Source organism: Cyprinus carpio, chromosome A21 (genome assembly GCF_018340385.1).
Source record: "Cyprinus carpio isolate SPL01 chromosome A21, ASM1834038v1, whole genome shotgun sequence".
NCBI lineage: Eukaryota > Metazoa > Chordata > Actinopteri > Cypriniformes > Cyprinidae > Cyprinus > Cyprinus carpio.
In genome coordinates this window covers 11994286-12008625 of record NC_056592.1, presented here as the reverse complement: position 1 = coordinate 12008625, position 14340 = coordinate 11994286, and the positions used below count along the sequence as shown (strand labels likewise).

Sequence of the window (14340 nt, the reverse complement as noted above, 5' to 3'; positions counted from 1 at the left end):
CAACACTTGTGAACTTCTCAAAGGAAAGCATAACATCTCAAATAATTAGTTTCATGTCCAAAGCTTTGTTTATTCAATTGTCTCTCTCACACTTTTCTTTGATCAGCGTTAATGCCCATCTGTTGGTTCTTTGTAATGTGGCCCTTTCTAACAGATTGTAAATCAGTTCTGTCAATGGTTCTCCTTTACGTTTGGGTCTTCTGCTTTGATTTAGGGATTAATTATTCGGGATGAGCTTCTGAGAATAGTTTGAATGGTGCCAACGTACATTGTGGGTGTATCGTAATTGTTATTTGAACGAAGCTGCTGTTGTTGTTCATTGTTTTTGCTCTTAGTAAGTTGACACGAGGAAGCTGGTGTTTTTTCAAAACTTTGAGGGACGGAGCTGCCCTAAATATCAGGAAAGTGGGAGGTTGATGCTAGTCACTAGTTCCTGAATTTCTCCGGATCACAGAGTGTTAAAATAGAACCTCAGAGCTATTCTACCATCTGTTCTTACAATATGGTGTCTTGTAACCTTGAGAAATTCACAAAACAGTTGGCCATGCCTCTTTTCCCTAAGCTGTTATTACTTTTTGTAATTGCCTTCAAGTCAGTTCTGCTTTAAAATATAAAATAAGCGTGGTTAATAGCTCTTCAGTTAATTTTTCTCTTCAGTTAATAGATTTTTTTTTTTTTTTTGTTGTGATGTGGTATAACTACTACCAAGTCATTACCACAGCTTGTTGGTCTTTTTTTTTTTTTTTGCGCTATTGCTGCCTCCTCTGCACATCATGCATGCATAGACTGAGACAAATACTGGAACTGGAATAGTCGGCTCAATTGGACCGGATGATCAGCGTGGTAATGAGGCCATCCAATAACTTTCTCTCACCCCGAAAGCCCTCTGTGTTGGCATCTGTTGGAAAAGTTCTATATAGAGGGTATCCCAGGCCCTCCAGTTTCCATAGTAACTCGCCAAGGGTGGTGCATGAAGTTTTTGGAGTTCAAAGTTGACATGAGACCCCAGAGATGCTGGTTTCCTTCATTGGCTGGGTTGGTAAGAAATGAAATATTAAGCTGAAGCAGCTGTTCTCCGTGGAGTGCCTATGTCTTATTTACTGCCAACCTCAAATTAACCACACATGCTTTACTGTATCAGAAGTGTACTGTTATGTCGTTCCAAACCTGTATGAGTTTCTTTCTTATATTGAACAGAAGGTGATGTTTTGAATAATGCTGGTAATCAAAGTTGATGGTCCCCATTGACTTCCATAGTATTTCTTTCCCTACTATGAAAGTCAATGAGGACAAGCAACTGTTTGGTTCTTCAAAATATCTTCTTTTATGTGCAACAAAAGTTTGGAACAAAGTGAGGGTGAGTTAATGATGACAAAATGTTCATTTTGGGGTAAAGTATTAAGTTTACCCTAAAATACTCAACTTTAAGCAGTGCGTTTTTTACAACATTGTAATAAAAAATACCAAATCAGCTTATTAGAATGACTTTTAAGGATCATGTGACAGAAGACTAGAGTAATAGCTGCTGAAAAGTCAGCATTTGCACTATTAGAATTAATTAGATCTTAAAATTATTTTTTTAATCTAATTAATTACACGTTTCTATTAATTAATCAAATTAATTGCAAAATAAATTTCACTCTAAAAACCCCACATAAGATTATTAAAAGCTATTTTTGTGTTAATTGAGAAAGTATCAAGTATACATTACAAATTGTAGCTTTAGAAAGAAATATTTTACTTGATTCAACATAAAATTTATTACACACATAAACATTTAGGCTGCAACGGCCTAACATAAACTATGGAACATGATGTATGGTTTGTTAGGATAGGACAATATTTGGCCGAGATACATCTGAGGGTAAAATATATATATATATATATATATATATTATATATATATAATATATATATTTATATAAAATCTATATATATATTGAGAAAATCACTTTTAAAGTTGTTCAAATGAAGTTCTTAGCAATGCATATTACTAATTAAAATATATTAGGAGTAAATATATTTACAGTAGGAAATTTACAAAATATCTTAATGGAACATGATCTTTACTTAATATCCTAATGATTTTTGGCATAAAAGAAAAGACCCGTACAATGTATTTTTTTTAGTAAGCACTCTGATTGATTCAGCAAGTTAAACCAGGTGTGTGTCTTTTTGAATGATTAATTAAAAGAATCAGTTAATAAGAGTAATTAGTTTGTGGCTAGGTTGGACCAGAATCACATTACAGGTGGTATTTGATATTATTAAATGGTTAATTTTGATTATGTAGCTGTCACATCGATCGGCCTGTTAAACTAAACATAAGCTTAGGGATATGTCGAGTTTGAAAGAGACACTTAAAAGGTTCTAGTCATAATTTATGAAGATTACCAAATCATTAATCACTGACAACCTGAGAACAGAGATCAGATGTGGATGTAGATTTGGGTTTTGAGTATCTGGTGCAGGTAAGTTAGAGGCCTGTCAGATAAAATCATGTCTTGAAATGCATGTCGAGGTGGAGTTCAGCAACTCCGTGCTTTGTACCACGTCTGTGTGTGTTTGTGTGTGTGTGTGTGTGAGTGTGTGAATGTGTTTGAGTTAGCCTTGAATCTGCTCAGAAGGAATGACATTGTACACACCGGAGTTCGCCCATGCTCTTTCATCTCCCCTTCATAGCCCATCTAACACTGCATTTCAAAGCACCTTATTCCTGCCACAGAATGGTAAAAAATAAACTTGCCGTCAGGAAAGTTTGTCAGTGGGAGAATCTCTTTAATCTGGCCCACAAAAATTTACGCTCTCTTTGAGTTGACACCCAACGTCAGGCACACGTCAACGTGCGGACAGCTCATCTCCTCGAAGCCTTGGTGATTAATATTCGTGTGTTTTGCCAACATCAGTGTCTCTGCCTCCATTACAAAAGGATTAATACACCATCATGCCAGTTTGATGGCATGTTTCACCAGAGTATGGGGATGAATTGCTGCAGCTGTGTATTTGCATGAATATAGTGATTTAATGTAGAGGATGTAGCTTTGTGTCAGACGTAAACACATGGATTGGTAACACATCAATGAACCTGGGAAAATGCAGAGCTGTTTTCATTAGCCGTCAAAGACGAACACATAAATTTCATAGAAAACTTGACATCTAATATATGTAGGATTTTGCTAGCAAAAATATATGACCGTAAGTCAAGGGGAAATAGGATGGGATGTAGATATACAATGTAGTATATCTTCCTCATTTAAAAGATAGCATTGTGAGCAAGCTAGTCCATATTCAAGAAGATACATTTAATGTTTTTAGGCTCACTGCATGTAGAGTTTGAAAATTCAAGCTCTCTCTGCTTTGTCATTGCATTATATTTCCCTGTGCTTGACTCATAATACATGTAGAAGCTATTCATTAGCATTCCCATTCATCTCAATGGCAGTAGCTTGGCAGGACCATGCTAACTAGCCAAACCTTTACACCAGAGAAAAACCCTGGCAGTTTCCTCAGAGTTTTAGCAGCATATTAACTCTCTTTTCCTCATTTTCATGGTTTTGTATTGTTATATGCTATCCATCATACAATATGCTGGTTTGCTAAGTAGCTTGCAGTTATCTGTTCAGCAGGACTGAAGATTAAGAGTAAAAGCGTATGAAGCATTATATTGGGTGTTGATGGCTATGCTAGAGGAACGTGCTGGCAGGGCAGAGATGTTTTGGATTTATTTTGTAGTTGTTTTTGTTTTTTTTTGATACTATTGTGTTTTACGTGTTCATTTGCCTCTCTTGTGCTCTCAGCAAGGACACAGTGCTGCACTTTTTCTGTATCGACACTCGCTAAGCATGGAGTCCAAACATTTGGCTTCATTCAGTATACAGCCTCAAGACTGCATTACCAAGTCAAAGAAGTTCAAATAACAATATCATCGCCGGCCTGGAATTCTCATGGTCTGCTTTTATTTATTTTGTTCAGTTGTTCAAGGCACTCTGGTGTTTTTGAATGGAAATTGAACTATTTCTAAAGCGGAAATGCTTTCAGTGAACAAACAACTTAAGTCGTAGGAAAAGTGTTTTCTTTTTTACGGCTTTTTTTTTTTTTTTTTTTACACAATACATGTATCAGGATATTGGATTACAATATTTTACCAAGATTAAGTATATACAGTGGCTTTTCAAGCTCAAGGACCAAATAATATAGCTGGTTGGCTGGATGAGCGCACTTAAGACTTGATTTAGTTTTGAAGCTATTTTTCCTTTTTCGATTTGTGCTGAAAGTGTAAGAGTCTTGTCTGGAAATTTATTTTGAGCAAACCAGACAGAACCACTGTTTCCTCCCACAGTACTTTAACGTCTGTGAATATCTCTAGATGCACTTCATTCTTAGACACAAACAAATAGGGATGTTCTTTGCTTGACTGCAAATACTAGAGCAAATACCTTTTTGTGTGTGTACTTCTTCACACCACAACACATGACACTTTGTATCTTGAAGAATGATGATGAAGTACTGGGCTGTAGGGCTGTGTTCAGGATTGTCGAGGTTAGCGGATGTTTGTCGTTGATATTGTAGTGCGTTGTCCTTGTTCTACGAGTGAACTAACCTTTTTCATTTAAAGCCTGACATATTAAAGGTATAGTTCACCCAAAAATGAAACCTCAACCTCATGTTGTTTCAAACCCTCTTCAGAACACATTAAGATATTTTTAATGAAATCAGAGCACACAGAGCAAGGGAACTATCAAGTTCAAGGCCCAGAAAGGTAGTAAGGACATTGTTAAAATAGTCCATGTGACATCAGTGGTTCAACCGTAGTTTTAAAAAGCTACGAGAATGCTTTTTGTGCTCAAAGAACACAAAAATGACTTTATTTCACAATTCTTCTCTTCTGTGTTAGTCCCTGATGCACATTTACAAGAATACCACAACGCATAAGGTAATAGAGATGATAGAGTAGAAAAAATTACATAAATGAAGGTTTATTCGTTCCAACTGTCGTAGTAGTATCATGCATTGTGAATTCAAAAGCTTTCTAGACTTTTACAGAGAAAGAATCAACTGTTGAGCACTGAATCTAACTTATTGAATGAATCATTTTTCTAATTAGCCATGATTGCGGTGTGTATAAACGAGCTCCGAGCTGCAGAATGCTACTGTGTGTAGCTCTGTCTCATGAGGTTTGATTCTAGGTCATTTCCTCTCTTGTCACAAACCATAGGAAACAAAACATTTCTGTAATTTCTTGACACATAATGGTGTTTATGATTGACAAGCTCAATGGCACTGCCTGCAGTGATTCTTTTGACAAGAAAAGAATCAGATGTTGTTTTCGCAGGTACAGTTTCACCTAGATAGACCGGTTTGCCTTCATCGCTTTTCCTTGTGATGTGATGGTATCCATCACTCGTGGAGCTAACAGCCGCTTGATGCCTGGGTTCATCTCATTCACCGCAGTTGATGCAGGAAGATGAAATGTATTAGCCTCATATCGGGAAACTAATATGCTATCATTTACAGCATTACGCTCCCCTACTGCACACAAAAGAAAATGTTCAGGGAGCTCCATCAGGTGCCTTCCATTAAACTGGAAAATTGAAGCTTATGGTAGCATTATGAAATATCAGTGTAGTTCAGAAGCCCCAGGTAATTGTGGGTGGAAAATAAGTTTGCGAGAGGCCTATAATTCACCGTATTTCTGATAGTGCCGAGCCCTAATTGTAATATTTAGTCTGAGAATCAGCCTGCCTAACACGGAGGTTTTCAATAAGCTCTTGTAACAGTACTTGGGGTTACCATGGCTACAGTTTGCTGCACATTGCTCTTGTACACCCCAACACCCCGAGCAGCCATTTCTGTACCGCAGTAAATACTCATCTCCACCTGACACATTAACAGAACTGGAAATGAGCCAGCGCTATTGTCGTGTTGTTATCTTGAGGTCCAAAAATGCACGGCCTTGTGCTCCTCGTACACCCACTGACAACATCCTTCCCAGGAGTGCGTTTTAATTGGTTGGCAGGCCCAGTCACTGGGGATATACAGCATATGCTTCTCTTTTTAGCTTCAAGACAGAAACTGTGATTTTATGTAAACTACCTTAGTAATTAGATAACAAAGAAAAGCTTTCTGCTGAAATGTTTCGGTTGGGATGTGTAGGAGGAACATGTACTTGTGTGTATGGGTATAATTTAAGAATGGGTCGTGATGGATGATAACTAATGACGGTAGTAGAGGGTTCCCACAGACATGTACCAAATATCAGGGGATTTTAAAATTGTGATCTTCAGGCCTGGTGTGTATGTGTGTAGAAAATGTTGTTAGTGAATGTATAAGTTAGTGTTATGAATTTTTGGTGAATTTATATTAATGTTATTAATAATTTTGTTGCAGTTATTAAGGATTATTTTTATTTTAATTCAGTAAGGAAGCATAACAGTTATTATGTTAATAAAACATTTATATTTCAAGTAAATGCTGTTCCTCTGCACTTTATGTTCATCAAAGAATCCTAAAAAAGAATGTCTCACTAATAATATTTCACAGTATTTTCGTTTTCACTGTATCAAATAAAATTAGCCCATACATTTTTAAATTGTAGTGTACATTTTTCAATTTTTTGTTTTCAACAATATGCTCAAAAATTTTGTATCTGCTAGATATTTAAAGATATTGTAGGTAACTCTTTCGCTTTCTGCAGACATTTGAAAAATGTAATACATTTATGAATTTACATCTATTCATTCCAAGGATTCGTACCTGATATAGAAAACTGCTCCAAAAAATATCTGGCGTTATAAAAAATTATTTTTGATTCAGCCAATAGACTAAATTGTTGATTTTGCAAACATAGTTTTTATTTCCTTTGTTTGATTTGTGTATCGTATCCATGTTGGTTATTTCTGAAATATGGATTTCTTTCTGTCTCTCTCTTCTCCAGCTGCCTTGCAAGTGGAAATCACTCCGGCCCAGGGAGAGGTCAGCGTGGGAGAGTCCAAATTCTTTTTGTGTGAAGGTAGGAAGATGAGCCTCTTGTGATGAAACAAATGGGGGGGTCACGTCACATTTAACCTTCACGAAGTGCTTTTGATTTCAAACCTGCTGTTACCGCTCTGTTCAGTGCATTTAATCAAGCCCTTTCATTCTGATGGGTGGGCAAGGTTGACTAAAGCTTTGATGTGCTTATTTACAGCAGGTAAATTCATTGACCTGCCTGACTTTTTCAGTAGATCAGTGTGTGAATTTAAGTCCTTGATTTTTGATCCAGATGAGTGAAATGTAATGTTAAAGAATGATGCAATGTGTGAATTTAAGATTTATGTTTTATATCTAGAATATTCAGATTAATGATTGATGGTAGATGAAAAGTTATTTCACTATATTATTTCACTTTTTTATTTTCATAAGATTTGTGAAAATATTTTACTGCACATTAACCAGCTTGAATATGTCCTTAAATAGCAATGTTCAGAAATGTTTAGATGGCATTGTCTTTTTCTACCGTTTTAAAATGATTTTTATGTTTTGTTATATTTGTGCATATTAATTATCAAAAGACAGGGTAGGTGATTTAATTAAAATTTATTTTTTGTTTTTTTAATTTTTTTACGCTGGTTGAAAGTCTCTTCACATACTAATAGCAATCACTAAGTTAAGTGGTCTTAATGTATTTAAATATATTTATATCATCTGTGGAAGTTGTAGGACCATAAAATGTTCGTCCAATCATATCCCTCGGTCCGAGGGCTACGATAGGCTGTCCTACCTCCTTATGCTTTCAAAGCTTGCTTGCTATTGCTAGCCTCTCTGAAATCGCCTACCCTACCTTTAAATAGCTGATGGTCTGTCACAGTGTTTTTTCACTCTATCTATCTGTCTGTCTGTCAGTTGTTGGAGATGCTAAGGAAATAGACTGGTTTGCACCCAATGGCGAGAAGCTCCTGCCAGGCAGACCAGACATCAGTGTTAGCAAGAATGATGAGTCCTCGTCGACACTCACAATCTACAATGCCAACGTCGACCATGCAGGCATGTACAAGTGTGTGGCGAAAAGCGGGGAAAAGGAATCTGAGGGCACTGTCATCGTCAAAATATTCCGTAAGTAAAGTGTTTTCCTTTTAAGGGCTTATTTAGAAAATCATGAGAAATGAGGAATCAAATTATACTGGACCCAGCAGTAACCCCCAAGCACAATAAATCATCTGACATTTACCACAACATTTAACAACAAAACAACTGCACACTAATAATGAAAGCATAATGTTAATACACGTCAGTTTTAAACATCAACCACTCATATGACATGAAGACAATTGCTAATGGAATACATTTGATATATTTTATATTTCTTGAAATCATCACCCACGATTTTTAATGCTTCATTAAAGTGAACTAATCCTGCCATAACCGCTGTTTTTGTACTTAATTATGCTGTTCTGACAACTAACCTAATATACTTCTTATAATAAATTGTGTATATATATATATATGTGTATGTGTATATATATGTGTGTGTGTGTAAATGTATATAGGATTAATTATATATTTGTAGTTAAAATATGTATTAAAAATGAAATATTAATAAAATAACATTTAACATTTATTCATAAATATAAATTGTTCTATTAAATATTCTGTAATTGTTTTTATTTAATTATTGAAGTCATAAAAAAACTGCTGATTAATGTTATAGTAAAATTGAGGATACTTAATGAAAGTTTTTATTTCAGATCATTTACCATCTTGAAGTTTATTTTTCAGACCAGAAATAAACTGTTTACCAATGGGGGAAAAATCTTAAATCTTTCTCAGAAATATATTCTTTTAAGTGTGTTTACATATTTTCTTTCTCAGAACATTCCTTAATATCTTATGCAACATTGCTTCTCATGCTTTTACTGGAATACCAGACAAAAATGCAGATTACGAAAAGGATTTTTGCAGTAGTGGTACAACTGATGTTCATTTCAAATGTCTTTTTCAGAGAAACTCACTTTCCAAAATGCTCCATCGCCTCAAGAGTTCAACGAGGGCGATGAAGCTGACATCATCTGTGATGTCATCAGCTCGCCGCCCCCGGCTATCATCTGGAAGTATAAAAAGACCAGGATCCAGCCCGAGACTGATGGTACAGTACCACGAGCAGAGCTCTTTCGGTCATTTTCAGCCACACTCTTATTTCTGTTTTACGCATCTTCACTTCTCTCGTTTTTAAATACCTCCCATACCTTTCCTGTCAAAATCATCCCCTCTTCCAGTTAGTGAGCTCTCTAGCGCTGTGACAATGAAATTTTTATTGTAAGAACTCAAGTTTCATACTGTTTTCATCTGCATTGTTTTGTTTGTCAGTTCAAGCCTCATTTGGATGAAACTATTTTAATGTCGGAGGGCTCCTCCCTCAGAGACTGCTGGATGAAACAGTGACCGCAGCTCTCTGCTGTGAGACGTGAACTCACAGGCCACTGCTAGATGAAATTTTCACTGCAAAACCACTAATTGTAGAGAAGCTTGAAAACCAAACTGCTCTGTGTAAAAACACATTTTCCACATTTCTCTCGTTAACCTCTTCTGTGCTTTTTTTCTTTGACTGATCAGTTCGGATGAAGCACAACACAAAACACTCTGTCATTGTTACATACTACTCTTATTATTGCTGCAGTTTTTTTTTCTTCTTTTTTTAAAGTAGGCAGTATCCAGTGTATACTGTGTAGTGTGCACTAAGTAGTAAGCAAGTATTGCTTTACCAACACAGCCGGAAAGATGTGATTTATCTTGCTGAATTTGACTTTTTCATCATTTTTAATATATCAGTACTGTTTTAGTGTGTCTCCACGGAGTTAAGATATTATATGCACCTTTACTGTGGGTCTTGAATACAGATCGCACTGCAGAAAAGCCCATAAAGATGATTTTATACCAGGAGAAGATGTGCAGATGAATCATTTTGCTGCCCAGCATGTAACGAGAGGCTCGTTAACACGGTCTCCTTATCTTACTCAAGAGTAATTACAGTCTCATTTTGCTTCCTTTTGTTTTTTTTTTCTCTCTCTGTTTCTGTCTCACACCTACAGTCCGTTTCAAGGTCTTAAGCAACAACCACCTCCAGATCCGCGGCATCAAAAAGACAGATGAGGGTGACTACACCTGCGAGGGCCGCATCATGGCCCGGGGAGAAATCGACCTCAGGGTCATCAAGGTCATTGTCAATGGTGAGGACTCATTCTCAGAGCCACCTGAGCCAACCTTTGTTACCCTACATGTTTTATACACATTTACACCAGTGTACACCAGTCTGACTTTTTTCTAGTAAAAGCAAGATACATTTGCTTGTAATGCAAAATTGCATGTTATTAATTCACTGATTTTAATAAATGTGATCCTGGACCACAAAACCAGTCACAAAAAAACAAGTCGCTGGGGAATATTTGTAGCAATAGCCAAAAAACCATTGTAGGGGTCAAAATTATTGATTTTTCTTTTATGCCAAAAATCATTAGGATATTAAGTAAACATCATGTTCCATGAAGATATTTTGTAAATTTCCTACCATAAACATATCAAAACTTAATTTTTGATTAGTAATATGCATTGCTAAGAACTTCATTTGGACAACTTTAAAGGCGATTTTCTCAGTATTTAGATTTTTTTGCACCCTCAGATTCCAGATTTTCAAATAGTTGTATCTCGGCCAAATATTGTCCTACATCAATGGAAAGCTTATTTATTCAGCTTTCAGATTATGTATATATCTCAGTTTTGAAAAATTTACACTTAAGACTGGTTTTGTGATCCAGGGTCACAGATTTTAAGAATTCATAACAAACAATTATTCATTATTAGACTTATATTCATTGGATGACCATTTAAAATTTTTATGCTGTTATTGTGTCTAGGGAACATAAAAGAAGAATGTTTTAGAAAAGTTTGAAGGGTTTTTTTCTTTTTCTTTTTTTTTCATAATACAGCAGTTCTGAAGTCATCTGATAACTTTATGTGAGAAAGAGACCTAACTTTTGCAATATTATTCAGTGATGACTTCAGAGAACTACTTTTAGAATGTTTTATGTGTTTCTTTTGTGGAGCACATAGTTACTATGAATTGTCTATTTAAATGGAAAAAATTACAGCATACAGATTTGGAACGAAATCAGTGTGATTGTCATTTTTGGGTTGTCTGTCTCTTTAAAGAGTCAGGATTTACCAGAATGTTCTTTTCGCTTTTCTCTTCTTCTCCTAGTTTTGCCAAGTATCAGGACCCGCTACACTGAGCTTAATGCCACTGCTGACATCAACCAGGCCGTGATGTTGGCCTGTTACGCAGATGGCTACCCAGAACCCACTGTTACATGGGCACGGTACGTATCATTCATTACCTCTCTTAGCGCTCTTTTTTAGCAGCCCTTTATCTGTCTGTGCCAAAACAGCACCGAAAAAGTTCAGCCAGATCTCCGTGGGGAATGCTAAGCTTTTCCCCGAATCCAGGAGAGGGATCAGAGTTATTGGAGCTTGTAAACTAAAAGTGCTGTGAATGGCAGAGGCACTGTTTCATCCTTTCAGCTGCCGTTAGCCGTGGCAGCTAAAGCAGCTGGTGGCTTTCAGCACGGCTTTACCTCAGAACTCCAGTGACTTCTTTAACCAAGTCGTGACTGGCACCCGAATGAGAGGACGAGATTGCATCAGGTCTGAGCGTTGCCTCGGGAGAAGGAGGGATAAGAGCGCTCGCCACAGCCTCATTTATTTCCCTCCTTCACTGACAGTGCTGTCACTCGGGGGCCATTTGAAAATGTCGCTCAATTGCTGCTGTTACAAGCAAAAAGAGGAGGTATTTGGATCCAAACTTTGGATGACTGATTTAGTGTCTCAGGAAAACACAGCTCACAGCATTCTTCCAAATAAAAAAGCCCATCAGCTTGATGTTTATGGCCTTCAGACATTATTTACAGCTTTTATATTGGCTCTGAGACAGGAACGTGTCAAGACGTCGAAGATGACAAAGCAGATCCGCTTTTATTTTTCTCCAGCTTCTTCCTAGACTATCAGCATCATGAGAAGCTGTGCACTGCAGGATGAAGAATCCATTTCATGGGCAGGCACACTTTCTCTCTGTATTTTCTGGTGTATGTGGAGATGAAGCATCATGTATTCATGACTTTGCTGAGCAAGTAACAGCTCGAAGGCCAAACAGTAAACCTATCCTTTCTTTCGTTCTGTCTCTCTCTCTCTGTCTGTCTCGCAGAGCTAATATCGTGCTGGAATCAGATGGAAAGTACAACCTGAATGAAGATGGGTCAGAGTTGACCATCAAAGACGTCACTAAGCTTGATGAAGGAGATTACCAGTGCATCGCTAGAAACAAGGCTGGAGAGAGGAGTGAGGAAGTCTCACTCAATGTTTTTGGTAAGCTAAAGAATTCTGTCATTACCATTGGAGCTGAACTTAAAACAAGTGTTTACATATGAGTTACCAGGAAAATGTCCTCTCCATTAGGACCATACAATTTGTCAATTTAAAATCAAAATCGTGTTATTGCCTTGTGTGATTATTAAGCCGTGAAATGTTGCAATATTATTTAATGAGTATAAACTGCATGCACTGTTTGTTTCAAAGTTGTTTCATCTGTTATGTCATCTGCTACACTCTGCATGCAAAAGGCCCATAGTGTAGTGTTTTCAGTATCACAGAGCAGCTCACTCTACAAGATACTATTGTAATCAAATTTAAAGGGGTTATATGATGCGATTTCAATTTTTTCTTTCTCTTTGGAGTGTTACAAGCACTTGGTGCATAAAGAAGATCTTTAAAGTTGCAAATAAAGTCTCAAACCCAAAGAGATGTTCTTTATGAAAGTTAAGAGTCAACCACGCCCCCCTAAAATGGCTCCTTCTAACACAACCCCACGTCTACGTCAGGATGTGGGAAGATTTGCATATTGTACGTTTTCATATTTAAAGAATTTGCCACTGATGATTCAAACATGAGTTTTCAGCAGTGTTGTTGTTTGTCATTTCTCTGATCACAAATATCTATATCTGTATCAAATATCTATAATCTATATCTCTCAATTTAAAAGCAAAACAAATGTTTTTTTCTTTTTCTCATTCTTTTTAATAATTATTTATATAATTAAATGGGCTATGACTTTATCACAGCTAAATGGGACATGCTTTTAGTTTTGGGTATAATGTGAATACAAGGAGAACTGAATTCTTTTTACTCAGTTGACTTTTTGGTCAATTGAAAGTGATCTGAGTTTTGTTCTCTTAATGAGAGCAAGTGTGAATACTCCTAAAGAGTAGCTATCACTGTTGAAAAGAGAGTATGGGAAAAGTAATAGACTTAATATGAACACAAAGCATTGCTGCTTAGTTTTCTTTAAGCACACTGTTGATCCTGAGAGCTGCTGTTTCAGTGTGATTCTATGCTTTCTTCTTTATGATTGTTATTATGTTTGCATGAATATTTTAAATGTTTATGTTGCAGTCCAAAATGCAATCATAATATTTTTATTTCTCATCATGCATAAGTTTTCTCCAGCACTGCTTCAGAGGGCTTAGACTAGAGCTGAGGCAAATAAAATTGAATCAGAGTTCTACTCCATTTTATCTATTGAACAAAGTTCCTCTTTTGAATTATAAAGTATAACAATGTGTTGATTAAATATTAAATGCACCCAGCCAGTGAGGCACTCTCATCTCATCAACTTAAGAGCACTGTTTTGGTATTATGACCATTGTAAAGGCTCAGTAATTGCATAGAGGAAAATCATTATTTCTTTTCCCTGAGGAGAGTGTTTATAGACCATGTTTTGAATTCTTGTGTTTGTGTGTCAACAGTGCAACCCAAGATCACGTTCCTAGAAAACCAGACGGCCTCTGAATTGGAGGAGCAGATCACATTAACTTGCGAGGCCACAGGTGACCCCACCCCCAACATCATCTGGAGCTTCGGTCGCCGGGTCTTCACCGAGAACGAGCAGGTGCTGAGGTTGAGGGATCAGTGGTCAGTGGGCAAAACGATTGGTACTAAAGGCCGGAAAATAGTGGATTGATATAACGGTAGAAATTTGTATACATTTGAGTATTATCTTTATTGTGGTTATATAAAACGTAGCTACATGGTATTAAGTGGGTGTTTCAGTCACTTTACAATCAGAGAGGAAATGAAACAGAGCTTGTTTAAAAAAAGAAAATGTTCTTTGTGTTGTTTAAACTGACCCCTTTTGTTGTTATTGTTGCCAATGCTTTGAAACTTTCTTATGTGCACATATTCTGCTGCTTTTTAAAAAAAACAAGGTTAGTTGATTTACCTCTAGAATTATTAAGTAACATCTGGGTAAGCTGCTCATCT

General features: G+C 36.6%; 1 protein-coding gene across 1 annotated transcript in view; it reads left to right on the top strand.

The window, feature by feature from the left end:
• Window positions 1–14056, top strand: part of LOC109056354 (neural cell adhesion molecule 1-like) — a 142143-nt gene extending 128087 nt beyond the window's left edge. Inside the window, exons 2-8 of the mRNA XM_042710881.1 lie at window positions 6935–7009; window positions 7882–8091; window positions 8978–9121; window positions 10065–10202; window positions 11231–11348; window positions 12230–12390; window positions 13827–14056. Coding sequence (XP_042566815.1) covers window positions 6935–7009; window positions 7882–8091; window positions 8978–9121; window positions 10065–10202; window positions 11231–11348; window positions 12230–12390; window positions 13827–14041 — 1061 coding nt within the window. The 3' untranslated portion in view covers window positions 14042–14056. The remainder of the gene's footprint in view (window positions 1–6934; window positions 7010–7881; window positions 8092–8977; window positions 9122–10064; window positions 10203–11230; window positions 11349–12229; window positions 12391–13826) is intronic.
• The last annotated feature ends 284 nt before the right edge of the window (window positions 14057–14340 follow it).